This window comes from Colobus angolensis, unplaced genomic scaffold (assembly GCF_000951035.1).
Source record: "Colobus angolensis palliatus isolate OR3802 unplaced genomic scaffold, Cang.pa_1.0 Scaffold140, whole genome shotgun sequence".
Classification (NCBI taxonomy): Eukaryota; Metazoa; Chordata; class Mammalia; order Primates; family Cercopithecidae; genus Colobus; species Colobus angolensis.
In genome coordinates this window covers 2,880,228-2,900,642 of record NW_012114489.1, presented here as the reverse complement: position 1 = coordinate 2,900,642, position 20,415 = coordinate 2,880,228, and the positions used below count along the sequence as shown (strand labels likewise).

The 20,415-nt window shown below is 37.6% G+C and overlaps 1 protein-coding gene and 1 pseudogene across 2 annotated transcripts in view; both read right to left on the bottom strand.

Moving 5' to 3' along the window:
* POLA1 (polymerase (DNA directed), alpha 1, catalytic subunit) overlaps positions 1-20,415 on the bottom strand; it is a 322,128-nt gene that overhangs the window by 171,065 nt on the left and 130,648 nt on the right. Inside the window, exons 32-33 of the mRNA XM_011935154.1 lie at positions 16,099-16,273; positions 565-743 (exon numbers count right to left, since the gene is read on the bottom strand). Coding sequence (XP_011790544.1) covers positions 565-743; positions 16,099-16,273 — 354 coding nt within the window. The remainder of the gene's footprint in view (positions 1-564; positions 744-16,098; positions 16,274-20,415) is intronic.
* LOC105506852 lies at positions 6,342-6,674 on the bottom strand (annotated as a pseudogene). The gene has a single exon (XR_001000998.1). The product of XR_001000998.1 is annotated as an ATP synthase subunit f, mitochondrial pseudogene (transcript).

Genomic DNA, 20,415 nt, shown 5'->3' with positions numbered 1-20,415 from the left:
AGTTTCAAGCTCTGATCCAAGGTCAGTAATACATTTTTTGGCAGTACTTCTTGAAAGGAATGTCTCCTTGTGACTTTTTAAATGTCTAATATGCAAAGACAGCAGAAAAGATAAGAGTACCTTTACAAAATGGAGGCAAGTGGGATGTGTAAAGACAAACACAAACTTTCCCAAAACACTTAGTTCCCATTAACTTGATTTAAGATAAAGAAAAATATTGGTCTAAGTCTTAAAAGATGGGAGTTGACAGTGGGACAATACAGGTTACTAATTAAGAAATTATAATAAAAAATACTTTAAGATAATTTACAATTTTGAAGGGATTCCACTTAAAAACCAAGGTCAAGCACTCTAGGAAGCCAAAATAATATTCAAGCACATTCAAGTAAGAGTTTTCAAACAGAAATAAAAGCAATCTGTGAAGGCAGATTTTACATGATGCTAAAATTCTTTAAACACATGAAAGCAACATGCGTGTGTTTATTTCAACCCTTTTTATATACCCCATAGTGGGGGAAAGGGGTAACAAGTTCACTCACAAAATGAAAGACAGAAACAACTAACCGAACCATCAAAGACATTATCATAAATATTCTCAGTTCCACAGGTAGGGCATGGACATTTGAATCTTTCACAGTCCCTGTATTTCTCTTCATCAGTGAGCTGTGCTGGGCCACCAAGTACAGCATCATTCTCTTCATCTTTATGATAATGATGAACTCTAAATTGGGTGGGGTCAAGTCCTATTAATATAAAAGAAAAAAACAAATTCAGAAAAGTATTCCAAAAATATCCCAAAGAAGAAAACTCTCACAAAAAATGATTTTAAATTCATGCACATACACACAACCATTTGAACTCAAGAGCACATGGACAAATGACTTCTCTTTTTACAAGAGATTACTTTATAAATAAAACAAGTAACTGCAACAACGCAAGACAGAAATATGTGTTTAACATGGGTTTGGAAGCAACTACTTCGATAGGATGTTTTTATTATTCTCTTAAAGTTACAATGAAAACCTCAAACAAATGCGCACTAAGAAATTCTCTTAAAATCAAATTGTCACAATTAAAACTGAGAATAAAATCAGAGAATAAAAATCCCATTAAAGAAAACAGGTTCACTGCCATTACAACTCCTTCAAGTGCAGACACAGCTAACCCTGATTTCAATGCAGTAGTCGATTTCATCTTGGCTCAGTAGTTAACAGCATGTAGGTTGCAATCTAATTCAGTGGTTAAAATTCAGTAGCAGTATCCGAGACAAAATGCAACATGGTTTTCTTGATGTTCGAAATTCAGAAATTTAAAATATGTGCAAAAACAATGGGTCTACAGATTCTATAGGCCAAAATGTCCCCGAGAATCCTTCCATATTTCATTCAAAACAACATAAGAAATCAATCGATGCATGTTTATGCTGTACTGTTTCCACAAACTAATTAGAGAAAAGAAACATTTTTAGGCCAACCTATTTAATTTACCCTTGGTCAAAACATGTGTGCCAAAATTTACTATTTGAATTTATACTTAAAAATAATTATTCTCCACTGTTTCTTAGAATTTTAGGGATTGCTGAGGGATGCTTTCAAGAAAAGAATGTAAGAGATAATATTTCTATCTTTTGGAAATCTAAGGAAAAACTTTTGGAAATCCAAGAAAAACTATCTTATTTTAGTATAGAGGTAAATAAGTAATATAAAACAGTCACTGAGCCAAAAGCTCACAAATACCAAAAATATCAAAAAATTGTTTAAAATTTATCAACAGCTACATAGATAGATAAATCTAACAAGATGCATTCAGAATTCAGCGACAGAATCCTAAACCCTATTTGGTCAACTGTCAAGTGACATCTAGTAATTATAAAATACTGGAGGCTGACTCTTCACAGTTGAAAGGGGCCAAACAAAGAATAAGATAACTGAGACACAGAGTCTCAGTTTTCTCACCTGCAAAACGCAGGTAGCATCACTGATCATACACTTTTGAACTTTAAATTGGATAATATAGAACAAACCGAGTTCAACGCTGCCTACTGTGTGGCACTCAATAAATGCCATTTGAATGAAAAAATAAAATAGTGAATGAACATCATTTAATCTAGACTATACTCACTCAAGATTATGCATTTAGAAAACTGTACGAGACATGTTCATGCTGCATATGAAGTTAATAGCTACTCTTTGTAGGAATTAAAGTATTTCCTAGAATGGTAGTATATGATTAAAACAAAGAACGCACATTCAGAACAATTTGAAAAGCTGTTCTTCATTAGTGACATAAATTATGTTAACATGGGCCACTTGTCACCAAGACACTATACATTTCTATTTTACAAGTTACCTAACCCCTAAGAGAAACAGCAAATTAGAGAAGTATGTGGGAATACATATACCCTCACATTTAAAGCTAAGGATGGTCAGAGGAACTGAGAGAGACCACGCCAGTGAATGAGGCCAGTTCGTCTCTGGAGTGAGGGGTAACTGTCACTAATTCAAACTCTAGTTGTGAATCCAAGTATTCACATAATATTTTGATTTATTTGCAATTATGAGAAAGTAGCTTCACTTTTTCTCTGACCCTATGACTATTAATCAATTTCCCAGGCCAACACTAATCAAAAGATAAGGAAAAAGAAAATAAGCAAGATTTTTCTAAAAGGCAAGTTTCTTTCACAGTCCAAAAATAAAGGAACAAAACAATGCTGGTTTGCACATATACAAAACTGACCAGGCTATGAAAAGGAACCAAGAGGAGCTACTCGCTACTCCTCCCCACTAGCCATGGCTCACATGGTGCACCTGAGTACATGAACCTGCAAGCACTGACCAGGGACAGCCTGCCTGCAGAGTAAGCCAAAAGTGGATGTGAGCCATCTTGTTACTTACTCATGGAGAAACACCCAAACAACTGGCTGAAACTTGCGAAAAATACTAGGTCCTATGAAATGTCTACTCTAAATGTCTACCTTAAATATCCATTTCTACAAATCACTCAATCTTCCCATGGCAGTAACAAAGCCAACTGGCTTAGCTAATTACTTCAGATTTATTCCCAAGCTGATTTTTTTTCTTCAGGGGAAGAGGCTTCAATCTTAGTACTCTCTTGGTCATAGTTCAATGCTAAAATGTAAAAATACAAAGGAAGAAGAGACTGTAATGAGCTTAAAATATTAGGTATATAATGATCCTTGTACAAGTTACTTAAATACCAAAATGCCATTTAAAAAATTATTTTCTTGGGAGGGCAGTTATAAGTTCAACAAGCAAACCACAGAGGGCTAAATTAAATCATTTTAAGAAAATATACAATGTCATGTTAAAAAAATAAGGATCATTGCTGCTGGAATCTTTTTTGAAAAGGCGAAAATCCAGGGTTAAACAAGCCCCAGACTTAGTCACCATATACATTAGTTTTTCCAAATTCTCACAAAACTGGTAACAGCAGCTTATTTCAAAGTTTCAGTTGACTTATAAGAAGTTTTACTGCTTATACCCTAAACTCATTAAGGCTGGAGTGAAACAAGAAACAAGTATCTGGTGCTGCCACCTAGAGGTAGAGATTCTGAATTTTAAAATGTGCAAAACAGCAGCTACATATAATTCCATTTTTAATTGTTGTCACTTCAAAATTAAACACTTCTGTCAAAAATGACATTAAGGCAAAATCTTTATTACTGCACTTGCCCTACATGCATATACACCATATAATTAATGTTACACTGCTTACATTAGTCTTTGAGCAAGAAATGCAAAACTGAATCCCAAATTCCTTATTGCTTCTACTGAAAGCTTTCTCTGAACTGGCTTAAAGGAACAAACTTCATGTCCCATTTGAGAAAAGTAACTTCCATTTCTTTTAGGTTAGCTCTTGACAGATGACTTAAGTCTTCTGGTGAGGCACAGAACGAAGGAAGGAGCACCCTGCCTGGGCTTTGCAAAACCAGTTATCTGGAGGAAGAGCAGCCGTGGTTTCCTCCAGAATAGGCTGAGATGATATATGCTTTAATTCAATTATGTGGCTTGTAGTGATCGACTCATTTGTGCTGGGGTTGAGGGTACAGAAGAGGGAGTGAAATGAAATTAAAATACTGTCATTTATAATTAGAAAATTTCTAGGATCTCACATTATTTTGGCAACAGGATCAAAACTCTCATGTTTCAAGAAGCATTTATAGAAAGTAACATCATAGGCATCGGGGTGGATGAGCTTAGCAGTACTGTCTTTACTTAAGTCACCATAGTCTTATCATACACACCCCCAGTATGACATTTAGCACAAAATTATTTTTCTACCATTGCACTTTCTAACCATTGTAAATTATACCTGTTCACCTGTCCCCACTCCCAAGGAGTTTTTAAACTGTTCATAACTTGAGGCATAAGGTCATTAGAGAGGTTGACACATTTAATCAAATTCTTTCCTTCCTTCAAAAGACAAAGTCTCTATTAGTGCAACAGCAAATAACTACAGTGAAACCCTTATATATGTTCATGCAAGTGGGGAAGAGGGAAAATCCACATAAATGAAACTCCAAATGAGTAAAGGGAGTAACTGGTATTTACAAGCAGTTATTTGTAATATGGATCATTTAATCTATGAGGGAAGCTAATTAATAGAATCCTATTGAGTGAAATTTTTTTGTAAAAATTTCTTAGAGGAAGTAAACCATTTATCTTTTGCATGAGTCCAGGTTTTTCATATATCAGGACGTCTTAGAAGACAATATGCAAACTGAAAATTTAGTATGATTAAAGAAAAAATAATTTTCAAATGGTGAATGCTATATCCACAGAATGCTCATAGCAGCTTTATTCATAATAGCCCAAAATGGAAACACTCCAGATGTCCATCAACAAGAGAATGGATAAACTAGTATATCTACCATGAAATACTACTCAGCAATGAAAAAGAGTGAATACTGATACATGCAACAAGACAGATGAATCTCAAAAATACCATGCTAAGTGAAAGATGCACACAAAAAGAGTATATACTGTAGGAAACCATTTATACGAAAATCTTGAAAAGGCAAAACTAACTGATGCTGATAGATTTCAGATGAGTGATTGCTACAATAACAGAGGTGCTGACTGGGAAGAGGCACAAGGGAACATTCTGGAATGATGAAAATGTTCTGTGTCTGTGCCTAAATAACTGATTGTATATACTCAAGATTTTAGCATTTTATGGTAAGTTATGTGAATTATACTCTTTAAAAAGCATGCCAAATAGGAAAAGATGTTTGTATAGGTTGAACATCCCTAATCCAAAAATCTGAAATGCTTCAAAATTTGAAACGTTTTGAGTGCCAACATGATAGCATGAGTGAAAAATTCCACGCCTGACCTCATGTGATGAGTTGCAGTCAAAACTTTGTTTCAGGCACAAAATTTTTAAAAATATTGTATAAAACTGCCTTCAGGCTACGTGTACAGGCTGTATATAAAACATAAATGAACTTCATGTTTAGACTTGGGTCTCATCTCTAAGATAGCTAATTATCTATATGCAACTATTATAAAATCCAAAAAAATTCCCAAACACTTCTGGTCCTAAGTATTTCAGATAAGGGATACTCAACCTGTAATATATACTTCCAAAAGACTCGTAATTAGAACACATAGGAAATGCCTGCAAATCAATAAGCAAAAGAGAAGCAAACAGGACAACAGAAAAAGACTTGAACAGGCATCTCACAAAAGGAAATATTCCAATGGCCAAGAAGCATGTGGAAAGGTGTTCAACTTCATCAGTCATCAAAGAAATACAAATTAAAACCACAACTCTATGCCACCATGTAAAACGAAGATGGAAAACATTATCCTACCAAACGTTGGTAAGAATGTGGAGCACCCATACACTGCTAGTAGGAAGTGTAAACAAGTAGAACCACTTTGGAAAACTGGCAGAATCTATTAAAATTAAACATACATGTCCCCAGTGGCCTAGCAATTCTCCTTAGTACATACCCAAGAGAAATACATGCTTATGTTCGACAGAGGACCTGTACAACAACTCTCAAAGTAGCACTATTCAAAACACCCCAAATGTGGAAACAACTCACAGGTGTACCTCCAGTAGATAGTCATACAATGTGGTATATTCAGAGAATGAAATATTATACAGAATTTACAGAAAGGAAGGACAACCACATGGATGAATCTCACAAACATAATATTCAGTAAAAGTAGTCTAGACACAAAGAACAAAGATGCAATTTCTGTAATATCCCCCAAAATCCACCTCATCTATATTATTAGATGCCAAGTATGTGGAAGATCATTTCTAGGAGACATGAGGGGCCTTCTGGGAATGCAGTAATGTACTGTTTCTTTTTTTTTTTTTTTTTTCACGTACCAGTCATCTTTTATTTGGAGGTTAATTCCCATTAGGACATGAAAGGATTCAGCAACGATTGAGATTGTGTTCCTCACGGAGGGGCTCAGGCCAAGGTCATGGGGTCGGGGGGTGGTGCAGAGCGTGTCCTCTTCAGTAGTATTTGCGGAGCCGCTCGTGCTCTCTTCGAAATGCTCCGAGAATGCCACTAGGGCTGAAGTCCCGCATCAAGATCCAGCTTGGCAGCTCCCCCAGTTTGACCTCTAGAAGTTTCTTGTCCTTCACTGGTACTGGGGCCTGACACTCACCGACTGACGCCATCTTGGAGTCCTGGTCAATGTACTGTTTCTTGAGCTCAGTACCGACTACACCAGTGCATGATGACCCCGTGAAAATTTATCAAGCACTTTAATTAGGTTTTGTGCACTTTTCTGTATGCATGTTATACTATGAAAAATTCACTTAGAAAGGTGAGAAAATTGCATACTAAATATTTCTTATGAAACATCTATGAATTTGTTGCAAAATGCATTGAATCTCAAACAGACGTAAACCCCATTGCCTAGGAAGAAGAGTGTATTTTATATTTTAGCAAATATAAAATATAATAAATTGAGCCTAAATATAATCCCATCTTTAGATCTAACTATTTATAGGAAATACAGGAGACAGAAGAACATGTTAAAAGATACCACCAGGATGTGATCAGTAAACTCCAGAATGAGAAAAATTCTATAGGACAAAAAGCCCAGCTTCTTTAATAAACAAACTGGGAGGATCAACAAAGGAAAAAAAAAAATAGAGATTAACTACCAACTTGACCCTGACTGGATTCCAATCCAAACAAGGAGCTTTTTTAAAAAAGTGTATTCATAGTGCAATCAGGGAAATATAAACACTTGTTGGAAATTAAACGAAAGGAAGGAATTGTGAGGTTTTTTAATGTGATGTGACAATAATACAGTTATGCTGAAAAGGGGAATCTTTGTCTTTTAGAAATGCAAAATGGGCTGGGCGCAGTGGCTCACGCCTGTAATCGCAGCACTCAGGGAGGCCAAGGCAGGAAAATCACCTGAGGTCAGGAGCTCGAGACCAGCCTGGCCAACACAGCGAAACCCCGTCTCTACTAAAAATACAAAACAAATTCAGCCGGGGGTGGTGGCGCATGCCTGTGAACCCAGCTACCCAGGAGGCTAAGGCAGGAGAATCGCTTGAATCTGGAAGGCATAGGTTGTCACGAGCCGAGATTGCACCACTGCACTCCAGCCTGGGTGACAGAGCAAGACTCTGTCTCAAAAAAAAGGAAATGCAAAATGAAATATTAACACACAAAATAAATATATTTTGAAGGATATACTTCAAAGTAATAGAGGAAGGTGGGAAAGAGGAATAATAAGATTGGCCACCAATGCAGAATACTAAAGGTGGGTGATGAATATATGAGGGTTTAATCTTGTCCTATAATTTAATATATGTGAAACTAGAGAAAATTTTATATTCTCTACTATAATATATATATATATACACACACACACATTTTTCCATAATAACAAGTTTTTTTTTTTTTTTTTGAGGTGGAGTCTCACTCTGTTGCCCAGGCTGGAGTGCGGTAGTGCAATCTCGGCTCACTGCAACCTCGCGTCCCAGGTTCAAGAGATTCTCCTGCCTCAGCCTCCCGAGCTGCTGGATTACAGGTGCCCGCCACCATGCCAGGCTAATTCTTTTGTATTTTTAGTAGAAATGGGGTTTCACCCTGTTGGCCAGGCTTGTCTCGAACTCCTGACCTCAAGTAATCCGCCCACCTTGGCCTCCCATAGTGCTAGGATTACAGGCGTGAGCCACTGTGCCCAGTCCAACAAGTTTTTAAAATACTACAGATCCAATTTAAAGATAAACAATTTACTGTACAAGTGTCAGACAACCGAAACTGTCTTTCACACCAACAATACATCTCTTCATAATGTAAATGGAAAATTTCTGAGTATTTTAGAAGAAATAATAGCCGAGCCTTTGGTTTAAATGAATACCCAAGATTTTTATTTTCCTGGAGAAGATAGTTCTCAAAATCTTGACAGAATAAACAGCCTGATGAGCAGCATTCTCATGACTTCAATCAATTGGTTTTAATGCCCTTGACAATAGACGCAAATATAAATTTTAACTTAATGAGATGTGCATTTCTGGGCAGGAGAAGCTTTTCAAGTGTCTTCTTCCCCGTTTTTTTTTCTTTTTTTTTTTTTTTCCTAAGACAGGGTCTTGCTCTGTCAAGTGCAATGGAACGATCACAGCTCACTGCAGCCTTGACCTCCCTGGCTTAAGTGATCCTCCCACCTCAGTCAGCTGAGTAGCTGGGACTGCAGGCATGCGCCACCATACCCAACTAATTTTGATATTTTTTGTAGAAACGGGGTTTTGCTATGTTGTCCAGGCTGGTCTTGAACTCCTAGACTCAAGCCATCCTCCTGCGTCCCAAAGTGTTGGAATTACAGGTGTGAGTCACGCATAGCACCTGGCCTTCCTTTCCTGTTTTTAAACCTGAAAAAAGATGGTAACTCTGTGTGGAAATATATTTGGAATACAAAATAACACAAATAATAGTCCCAAGATTGCTTGTCTTCTAACAAAGCCCACTTCTCTTCCAGCTATGTTGGTAGATGTTGGGAGAAAACAGCTAGGCTCAAGGTCCCTAACCACCCACCCTCTAAAAGGTGAGTTAGTCCTGCAAGAATGGCCATAATCAAAAAATAAAAAAAAAAAAAAAATAGATGTTGGTATGGATGTGGTGAATAGGCAACACTTTTACACTGCTGGTGGGAATGTAAACTAGTACAACCATTATGGAAAACGGTGTGGAGATTCCTTAAAGAACTAGAAGTAGAATTACCATTTAATCCAGCAATCCCACTAGTGGGTATCTACCCAGAGAAAAAGAAGTCATTATACGAAAAAGATACTTGGACGTGCATGTTTATAGCAGCACAATTCTCAACTGCAAAAATATGGAACCAGCCCAAATGCCCATCAATCAATGAGTGGATAAAGAAATTGTGGTGTATATATATACACCATGGAATACCGCTCAGTCATAAAAAACATATATATATATATATATATATATATATATATATGACACTCACAACAATCTGGATGAAACTGAGGACGATTATTCTAAGTGAAGTAACTTAGGAATGGAAAACCAAGCATGTTATGCTCTCACTCATAATTGGGAGCTAAGCTACGATGACATGAAGGCAAAAGAATCACACAATGAACTCTGGGCACTCAGGGGGAAAGGTGGGATGGGGGTGAGAAATAAAAGACTGCACAGTGGGTAGAGTGTACACTGCTTTGGGTGCACCAAAATCTCAAAAATCACCACTAAAAAACTTATTCATGTAATAACCAAACACCACTCGTTCCCCCAAAACCATCTGAAATAAATAAATAAATAAATGAAGGTGAGTTAGTAATTGCTTAACCATTGTTTTACTTCTGGTTTTGGAAAAAACTGTCTTACTAAAAATAAAATAACAGTACTAATATTTTGTCAGCAAAGGGGGAACCTATAATTCATCACCTTAACCCTTTTCTATTTTATTCATACACATATATACAATACAGTGTATGTATATGTGTACAATGCTGTATAGTATTCAGCTTTTTTTTCCTTACCCATTTTTAGGTCTTATCCATTTTTCTATAAGCTATACCATCTTGATAAATGTCACTTTGGTGTACTTAATTAAAACAATTTTATCTTTTTAAAAAATTGATCTAATTTAAATAATTTGAGAAATCCTCATTTTCCTTTAAAACCTCTAAGTGTTACAAAGCCAGAGTTGTTACATAACTCATATAAAAGCTCCAAAGCAATTTTTCTAAACATGCTCTGGTTTGGTTCAAAGTTCTCAAAGGTCTCACTGCTCATGTGAGATGAGCAGTGTCACTACTGGCCCTCTGTTGTGGGCTAGCGACACAGAAGCAAACCACTGTGTGCTCGCTTTGTTGAGACTGAGGTGCAGGACTGTACAACTGAAACCCTTAAAGAGGCTCTCCGTGAATTCCCTAAAGTGCTTTGGGGGTGGCTGAGATAACATAGGTTACCCCTGCAGTTCATCAGGCTAGAAGAATTGGTGAGCAGTAGGGTGGGCAACCATTCCCAACTTCACAATGGCCTCTCCACAGCCCATTCCAGCAATGCCTCAAAATGCCTCTACTTTTATAAACTCTTCCATGGTGGGCCCAGCTAGGAGAGGTTTCTGCTTCCTTTGAGATTTGATAACCCTTTATTTCACCTCTTTTGGGATATACAGTGTGTTGCCCACTAGACTTGCCCACAACAGTGAAATCAACTAAATGACTGGGCTGTAATTTGACTAAAGGGTCCACAACTGACTCAACTTTGTATCCTTCACAGTGCCTACTATGGTGCTAGGCACAGCAGGTCTTCAATTAATACTGAACACAAAAGTAGACTAGACTGGGAGCATGAGCCATTGGATGATATGCTTGGAATGACACTCCATCTTGTAAGAGATGCTCTTATCAGCTGATAAGATTTCCTTTAATATTCTGCAGTGCATTTGGTATCTTTTTAAATTTTACTATTAATTATGTTATTGAAAATATTTAGTTTGGGTCCAGGAGCAGTGGCTCATGCCTATAATCACAGCACTTTGGGAGGCCGAGGCAGGCGGATCACCTGAGGTCAGGAGTTCAAGACCAGCCTGGCCAACATGGTGAAACCCCATTTCTACTAAAAATACAAAAACTAGTCAGGTGTGGTGGCGCTCACCTGTAATGCCTGCTACTCAGGAAGCTGAAGCAGGAGAATCACTTGAACCCGAGAGGCAGATGTTGCAGTGAGCCGAGATCAAGCCACTGCACTCCAGCCTGGGTGACACAGTGAGACTCTGTCCCCCCCAAAAAATAATAATAATAATAATAATGATTTACAGTTTGGAAACGGTCATGTTTTATTTTTATAAGAGCTTAATAATGAAAAAGGGCAAAATTCTTTATTGACAAATTAATACCTGAAGAACCCACTGGTGGCATCATTCTACCCCATCCATCTGTACTTTACTCTCTTTTTTGTAGGTGGATCTCCCTGGATCTGTCAAAATCACCCCCAAACATCGCTTGGCCCTGTTTTGCCCACTGTTGCACTTATTTCTTAGATATGACTGAACCCTGTCTACTGACAAAAACTAACCTCTGTGATATGAGTGGCAGGCATCATTTTTTTAAAAGGAAATTTTTACTTTCCAATTTAACTCAGAGCACACTGGGTTAAGTGCATTCTGTCCTGTTTTAAGCAGTATTTTCAGAGATTAAATTCTAAACTCTCATGTTCTTCAAACATCAGTAATTTCTCAGGACCAATGAGAAAACTGCCCAGATAGCCAAATGCCTGAAATTTTATCACTGACCATGAAGAAAGGTTCTTTACAACTACTGTATAAATCATTGCTCACTGGAGGAAAGATATTACATATAATTCTAAGTACCAGTATACATAAAACATAAATTTATTAAAAGATGAAATTCAAAAATGAACTTTAGACTATTCTCATCATTGGCCTAGTCTGCTAGGTATGGAAGACTATTTGGATGTTTGAGCATACTGTGAATATTTCATCCACAGAATACAGGGGAGCTTTCATTAGAACGAGAGAGAGAGGAAAATCTATAGTCTAGAGAACAAAAGCTAAGAGTTTCAAGTTTTAGTGGCCATGTTTCCCATAGCGCTATTGTATAAGAAGAGTAATACTATAGTTTTTTCCTATTCACAGATGGAAAAGAGTAAAATTTTGCTTTATTTAAGCCCAATAGCAATAATCTTGCATGGGTTTCAGAAAAATGATACATATTTTACTGTGGGATAATGAGGACCATTAGTTATTAGAACAAATTATTCTCTTTCAATTCAACAGCCTTATTCATTCACTCATTTAATAGGCTATCCTCTCTCCTTTTCACTAAAATGGTCTTCCCATATGGAACACCTGGCCATGCAACATGCTACCAGACAGACTTCAGGAGGTATCTTGATGGGGAGAAATAGAGAATTTCCAAAGTGAAGCCACAGGATAAACCAACACTTGATGCTTGCCTTTCATTTCAAGGAAAGTAGTATAAAAGCAATAGAGAAAGAAAAAAGTAGTTGAAAAATATAGTTGCTCTCCACAAAAGAGTCTTAAAAATAAAAAATCATGAGCTTAATAATTTTCCTAAATGAAATTATGCCATTATTCCTGATTTCTTTGTATTAACTAAAAGGACAAAGTATCAAACTTCACTAAAGTTTCAATACTGTAATACATTTCATTAATCAAAGATAAAAACTACATTAAAAGCGAGAGAATGATTTTATGTCTGTGATTAGGCAGTTGGAGGGCTTGTATTTTATGTATACATTTGTACACTTCAACTTATTTAACAGTGTCAGTTCACTAGCTGCAGTTTTTTTATATAAAGAAAACAGATTTAGAATTTTAAAAACAAATTACAGTAATTTTATGCCTACAGCTTGCACCTCTTAGAAACCATGTACCCCCTAACACTTCTCTTACTTTGTCACCACTTCCCCCTCTCCCTCCCTCCTCCTAAAACCACAGGCTACGGTAGAACTGATAACAGAGGCCTTGAAGCCCCTACTGAATAGCCACCCAAATTTTTTACTTGGGGTGAAGGAATAAAGGGTACAGATAAGAAATTCAGCTCCTGAATAGAGCAGGAGGCAAATGCTTACAGAGGTTTGCCTGGTGAGCTGCAGTGTTTTCTACAGATCTTCATGATGATGGGGACTTCTGGGCCTACACGTCATTAATGCTCAAACTCCTATGTGGAAGGGGGCAGAAGGAAAGGACTACAAGATTTGTTACTAATATAGATGGCTGTGTATATACTGCTGGTGCGGGCACAGGGTAGGATGAGAGAAGAGGACAAGCAGGAGAGGAGGACGACTACAAAACGATGACAACGTCACACATCCTCGATATAAAAACCACTGTCAAGTGGCAGAAGAAAACAATGAGAAAAAGTAGCCAAAAGTGAGGAGCAGTGGCAGATTCCCCAAGGCCGAGGACACATTCCCTCCCATCAGCTTGACTTGGCTACATGGCACCAAGAAGGGACAAATCAGAAGAGTGTCCACACAGCCACGGCTGCACCTAGAGAATTTTCAGGTTGTGAGGCAGGAGTGATGGGTACGTGGGTGGGACCATGTGCAAGTCTGGAGGGTTCTCTGTGTAGATTGAGATTGGTCAATAATGAGATACAACATGAAACTTCTGAAGATGGGACCCATTTGTCTACTATTGGCTTTGAAAATAATTTGTGAAAACTGAATTAATAAGGCAGCCTATGACCATACAGCAGCTGCAGTTGAAGTATCTTTCAAGTCAACATCTGCCACTGATCAATTTATAAACAAAAATCATCTTAACTATGACTTCTGGAACTAACAAAATCAGTCTGGTCCCCTCTTAGTATGACTGGCCTTGACACATCCAGGCAGGCATCAGGCCAATCCACCCAAGTAGGTTCCATCACCCTTTATTGCTCAGCTCTTTTGCTGACATACAAGGCTCTGCAAGTCTTTCTCTTAAATGTCATTCCTGAGACAAGGCTTGTTCCATCTACCTCCTCTCAGTGCTGGGTCACCAAAAAATTCAAAACCAAAGAAGAAAAGGGCAACAGTTTTACACCAGGTTTTTGAAGACACAAATGGAAAAACTGGGAGATCTATTCTTTAAAAAATGGTTTTACTCAGAGGTTTTCAGTAGAGAGCATGGGGGTGTACAGTGAGAAATGGAGGGAGCAAGAAAAACATGAAGCCCCCCCATGCTTATACATCTATGCCATCCTGCTCCTGGTTGAAAACATCTTTCATAGCCTTTTAGAGCTAAGAACAGGCAATCAAGTTTAGCACAGTGGTGAGGATCACAACCTTTGGAATCACAGCCGGCTACTTACTACCTATGTGCCAAGACCAAGATAGTTACCTCTCTAAACCTTGGCTTCTTCCTCTGTAAAATGGAGCTAATACAACATACCTTTGTGAAGTTGTCCCAAGGACTGAATGAGATAACAAATGCAAAGTACTTATCACTGTATCCAACAGAGCAAACACTCAATGTATCGTAGAGAAAAAAGGGAAGCTAAAAAATACCTTGCTTTTAGTCTTCTCTTCCCAGCTGAGGATTTATAAACATCATCAAACACAACTCATCTTGGAGAATATATATGATGATTTTGGTGGTCGAATTTTATCTTCCTAACAATATTTGCTTAGGCAAATGTTAAAAATGAGTTTCCACTTCCAGAGTAAACACTGATGGGGTAGTGACAAGGGGGTAGCAGGGAAGAGCTCAGAAACATACTCAACAGGTGCAGGACAGAAAATATGTGACTTGATAATTCATCCATGGAAAATCCAGTCTCATTCTACAAACGCGGCTGAGCACTAAGTATATACAAATCCCACAGACTGAAGGAGTATGAACATATTTCTACTGACGCCTAAAAGAAGGGTGGGAGGTGGCTATCACTCACGGAGCCCTTCCTTTGCCCCAGACTTTGTGCTGAACATCTCACACACGTCATCTTTCTCCCTCAGAGTAACTCCATTCTATGACTCAAGGAGCTAAGGTGTAGACCAAGGTTCAGAAGCTTGTGAATAGCAGAACCAGCATTGAAACCCAGGTCCCTATGCTGTCAAAGCCCATGGCTAAAGCTAGGTGTTTTAGTAAAAAGAGGGGAAGAATCTTCCATGAAGCAGGGACAGAATGGGCAGTGCCACATTTGGGAGACACTGCATAGCCTGAATAAGAAATAAGGCTGGATACATAGGTGGGAGCTGGAAAGTTAGTCTATAATTGCCAAAGTTAAGAGTCTGTGAGATGCCAGTGGCATCTGGGCTTCACTTATAAATAGAGGAGCCATCTCAGGGCATTAGGCAGTACTCTGAAAACACTCATCTTTGCTTACCACAGAAGAGAGAGGAAAGGCCTTAAAAGCAATGTAACTCTTTATGTACTTGGTCATCTAAAAATGAAATCAGGGCTGGTTATGAAATACATTTCTAAGCAAAAGACAACAATAGTAAAAATGACACAGCAATGGAGACAATCTGGTGACACAGCAAAAAGCCAAAGAGCTACTGAGGTCTCAGGGTTGGCTGGCACCTCCTGGGATGATGAGAACTTAGAAATCAGCCAATTCCTAGAGGATAACAGCGGGTCCAGTTTTAGAATACCTTAAGGAGAGCAGGATTCTCACAATGAATTGAATATTAAAAATTAAAAATGTCACATTAAAAAGCCCTGTCTTCTCACTTGACATGAAAATACCTTCAGCAACAGAGGCAAGATGAACCAATAAGCAACACACCATCAATCTTCTTATTAATGGAGGTACACTAATTAAACCTATAACAATGTAAATTCAGTGACTGAAATTCAGGCACCTGAAATCTTCACTTTACCCTTTCTTTTGCCTTCCCTCTCTTCCCTCAGTATTCAGTGAGTGTCAACTACGGAGCAGGCATGTGGTTACAGTAGCAAGTATGTGGATCTCATAGTCTAAGAGTGGAGACAGTACCAAACAACCACAAAAATGCATTCCAAACTATAAACAAAGAAGTGACAGACACAATACCATGCCCATAAACAGAGATCTCAAGAGAAAAGGAAGACTCCATGTGCTGCTGTTACCATGTGAGGCTCTATGTGAGCTTGGGACACTTACCTAACCATGTTGCAATGAGGACAGCATCAATTCCGTCTATTGGTTCACAGATCCGAGCCACGACTGGGTGGATCTGCTGGGCCAGGTAGTACTGGGTGTCAATGGTTAGATTATCCTGTTTCTGCAGCTGCTCAGGCGCATAGGCCCTCTGACTTGCAGTGAGATTTGATCCATCCTAAAAGAAGATATGATAAAAAGACACACATAAAAAGAAGACACGGGTAAAGTTGTGAGCAACTCAATCACAGACACTTGCTTGGTCAAACACAGAGGCAACAATTTAAATTTTACGTATCTACTTCTAAACATCAAGACTTCTTTTTGACCTATTGTTGAACATTTTGAGTAGGAAAATCAAGGACAACATCTCAATCTTGAGATCTCATCCAATGTCCAAGAATATTAATCCTGTATATGTTGTGGTCTATTTTTTGCAAAAACTTGAAACCAACAAGATAGCAATGACTAGATTAAATAATTTCACCTGCCATATCACCAAACACTGAGAAGGCTTGGTAACAATTAGTGTAGTCAGAAAGGCTTTTTAAGGAGTGATAATTTAAAAACATGTGTATGGTCTCTTTTATTATGTTAATGTGATCCCTCCAGGCAAGAATTCTTGTCAAACTAACTCAAACATCCTGGTAGTAATATTTTCTATGAGAGCCATGTATCACTGAGAAGCAAATGAACAAGGGGAAAAGAGTGAGGAAATGAAATCTATAGAGTAGTATTTTATATGCAAGATACAAGAAGTAGAAGTAAAAATGACATAGTGTCCTGGTAGAGTGGCAGGGCTCTAAAAGCCAAATATCTGGCCACTGGAATGAAGGGCATGTCATTTTGTACCATTTACCTGGTTCCTCCTCAAGAAAAGGAAGATGGGTCAGAAAGCCTCTTTTCAAGAGTTTTCTCTTTTACTCTACAAAAATAAAAGCTGTGAAATTCTATGTAATTGGCCCATATCCAGCCTTGTGAATGATGTCACCATCATCTGTGAACCAAAAAGTTATCTCTACAGGATCAACATCCAACAACTCACTCACTCTTCCTCTCATCTGAAACAGAATTTAATATTCAAACTAGTAAATTATAACTATTCACAGTGCTCAGCTGCTCAGCAGAACTGATTATAATGTGAATCCTATTCTTTCATTCCTGCTACAATCAGTTCCTTTCCAGCTCAGCTCCCAGCCCAAAGCAGAAGCAACCTTCCATACACCACTGTCTTTACTAGAGACCAGCGGCAGGGGCCTCTTTTTCTGGCTAGGCTCCTGATGAAAACAACCTGTGCCGGTTTATCAACTAGGTTCTACCTGTTCTAAGACAAAATGAAATACCTAAAAAGGAAGCAAACTCAGATTAAAAGACTTATTATTATTTGTCAGGAGTTTACAACATAGTAAAAGGAATTAGGCATAATTAATCAAGTTTAATTCTTGCTCTTTTAGAAGCTTGAATTGTTAAGATGATAATAAGGTGACAACCAATGATAAAAACCATGTGAAAAAATCCTTGGGCAGTGTCTTTTCACACAACTCAATGGTAGTTAGACCGCCTTTTACCAAACACATAAAATCTGAACAATTTACAGAATTGTGAAAAATTGGTCTATCCTTAAGATTACAGCAATGTTGAGTTTAATAAATTTTAATGGTGAATTAAAATAGAATTTATAGATGTAAAATAGTAGAAGTTCTCACAGTAAAGCGTGGTTTTCAAAAAAGCAGTTAAAAATTTCTGAGCATGCTTTCAGTTTAAAACGTTTTTATTTTAAATATTCACATGAAAGACTAGTTTTAACAAAAAGTGACACAAACATATTTCTTGGTGTATTTTAAAAATCTAAGCTTGAGCATGGCTAAATTCAAAAGACTTGGTTAGATGACAGGTTTTGCTATGTTGTATTGGAAAAACATTTAGGCTATGACCGAAGATACATCCTTCGGCAGGACACAGTGGCTCATGCCTGTAATCCCAGTACTTGGAGAGGCTGAGTAAGAAGGATCACTTGAGCACAGGAGTTCAACACCAGTTTGGGTGACATAGTGAGACCCCCATCTCGATAAAAAAATAAAATAAAATAAAAAAGTTAGCCAGGCATGGAGGCATGCATCTGTGGTCCCAGCTACTCAGGAGGCTAAAGTGGGAAGATCGCTTGAGCCTGGGAGATAGAAGCTGCAGTGAGCTGTGGTCATGCTACTGCACTCCTGCCTGAGTGACAGAGCAAGACCCTGTATCAAAATTAAAAAAAAAAAAAAAGCCTTCAAATATTTCATTCTCAAACCTGAGCAGGGCTCCATGGTATGTGCAAGAATATGTGGCATACACCTTTAAGAACAGATTAAGAAGCAATGCTGGTCTTCTTCAAGTGCCCATGTAGTAATTTGTGAACTTCACAAAGTACATACTTCAGAGAGACAACCAGGTGCAGTCGATTCATACAAAACTAGGTAGTCATCGTTAGTAGGAAACTAATGGGAAAATATTTTAAACTGGAGATAAGTGGGCCCCTTAAAATAATTATGTTAAAGGCATGCCTTATGGAAATTATGTCTAATGAAAGTTAAATAGTTATGGATTTAAAACTTAGCCAACAAATCATTCATACAGGTTTAATGCGTTAACAAAGTACAATATAAATTACATACCAAAAACATTACTCTCTGAACTCATCTGAATAAGTTATCAGTAGGGTACTATTTCCTAAATGTAAATTTTAAACAAAACAAAACAAAACCTGTTTAGGATATAGGCTATTCCTGGAGGATACCCTTGCCTAAGGCAGCAAACAGTCCTCTTAAAAATGTGTCATGATGGGCCAGGCACAGTGGCTCACGCTTGTAATCCCAGCACTTTGGGAGATCGAGGCAGGAGGATCACCTGAGGTCAGGAGTTTGAGACCAGATTGGTCAACATGGCGAAATCCCATTTCTACTAAAAATACAAAAAAATTAGCTGGGCATGGTGGCACGTGCCTGTAATCCCAGCTACTCAGAAGGCTGAGGCAGGAGAATCGCTTGAACCCAGGAGGTGGAGGTTGCAGTGAGCTGAGACGGCGTGATTGCACTCCAGCCTGGGCAACAGAGCAAGACTCTGTCTCAAAAACAAACAAACAAACAAACAAAAGTGTCATGATACATTTTCAAAAGTATATTCTAAAACTATGGTTGTGTTATGAAACAGAATAATTTGAGTGCTTAAAAGCAAAAACTTTAGGCAGATTTGGCTAGCAAACATGTTGAAAGGGCACATGTCCCATGGGTAGGGTACAAAGGCAAATTAAAGTCCTATAGTTTTCTTGGGTTATGTTAAGGAGAATAAATTAATAAAAAGAAATACGAATCATACTTTAAAAAAGCAAATAAGGCACATACCAGTGGATGGAAATCGCTAAAATCACATAAAATTGGATATATTGTACTACATTAGCAACAGCCATTGTGAGCCTCTGTATATCAATAAGACCTGAGAAAAAGGAACTTCAAGACCTAACATTCAGACATCAAGGAACACAAAACTGACTTTTAAATACAATGATCATCCTATTTTATAAGTTACCACACATCTTCATTGCACGTTTAGCCAAAACACAATTGTGGTTTGATTTCATTATTAACGCTATTTCACTGAACCTATATAATTTTTCAAAGTTGTATGCTGCCATGTGTTCTTGTCATTACCAATCTAAGAGCTTTTCCATGTATGTGAAGACATAAGTGAAAAAAAAACCTAGCTTATTTACCAAAATCTTTATTTGCATAATATGAAAATTGTTTTTTTGAGATGAGACTTGTCAGAGGCAATATGCAAAGCACATTCAGGGCTTGAGCGAGTCAGACATTTATGGAAATATTTTCCTGCAGGAATTGGCTTTCTGTAACAGTTCTTAATCAAGGGTAACCCTAGGGGGGAGACAGAGTCAAGTGCTGATTCCTGTCCATATACTTAAACCATTCGTTATGTACATCCACAGCATATAGCAGATATCAGCAGACTACTTTTAAATTTTCAAAAGACTCTGATTTAAAAACACATTGATTGTGGTTTGACAAATTGGTATATCAATCATATTGCAATTAATTTTTAGGTTTATATAAAAAAATTTTTTTTACTGTAACAATGCAATGCAATTACAATTAGGATACAACTCATAAATTTTTAAAAAAGTTTTATTCAGATAAATTATACCTTATGGTAAGTAGTATACAGCATTGTAATTTGAAAGCATTTGGATAAATGCTATGACCCTGACTTATCTTTACAGAGAGAAGGGATGAGACCTCTCCTTTGTTAAAACTGTAGTTAAGGGCTTCG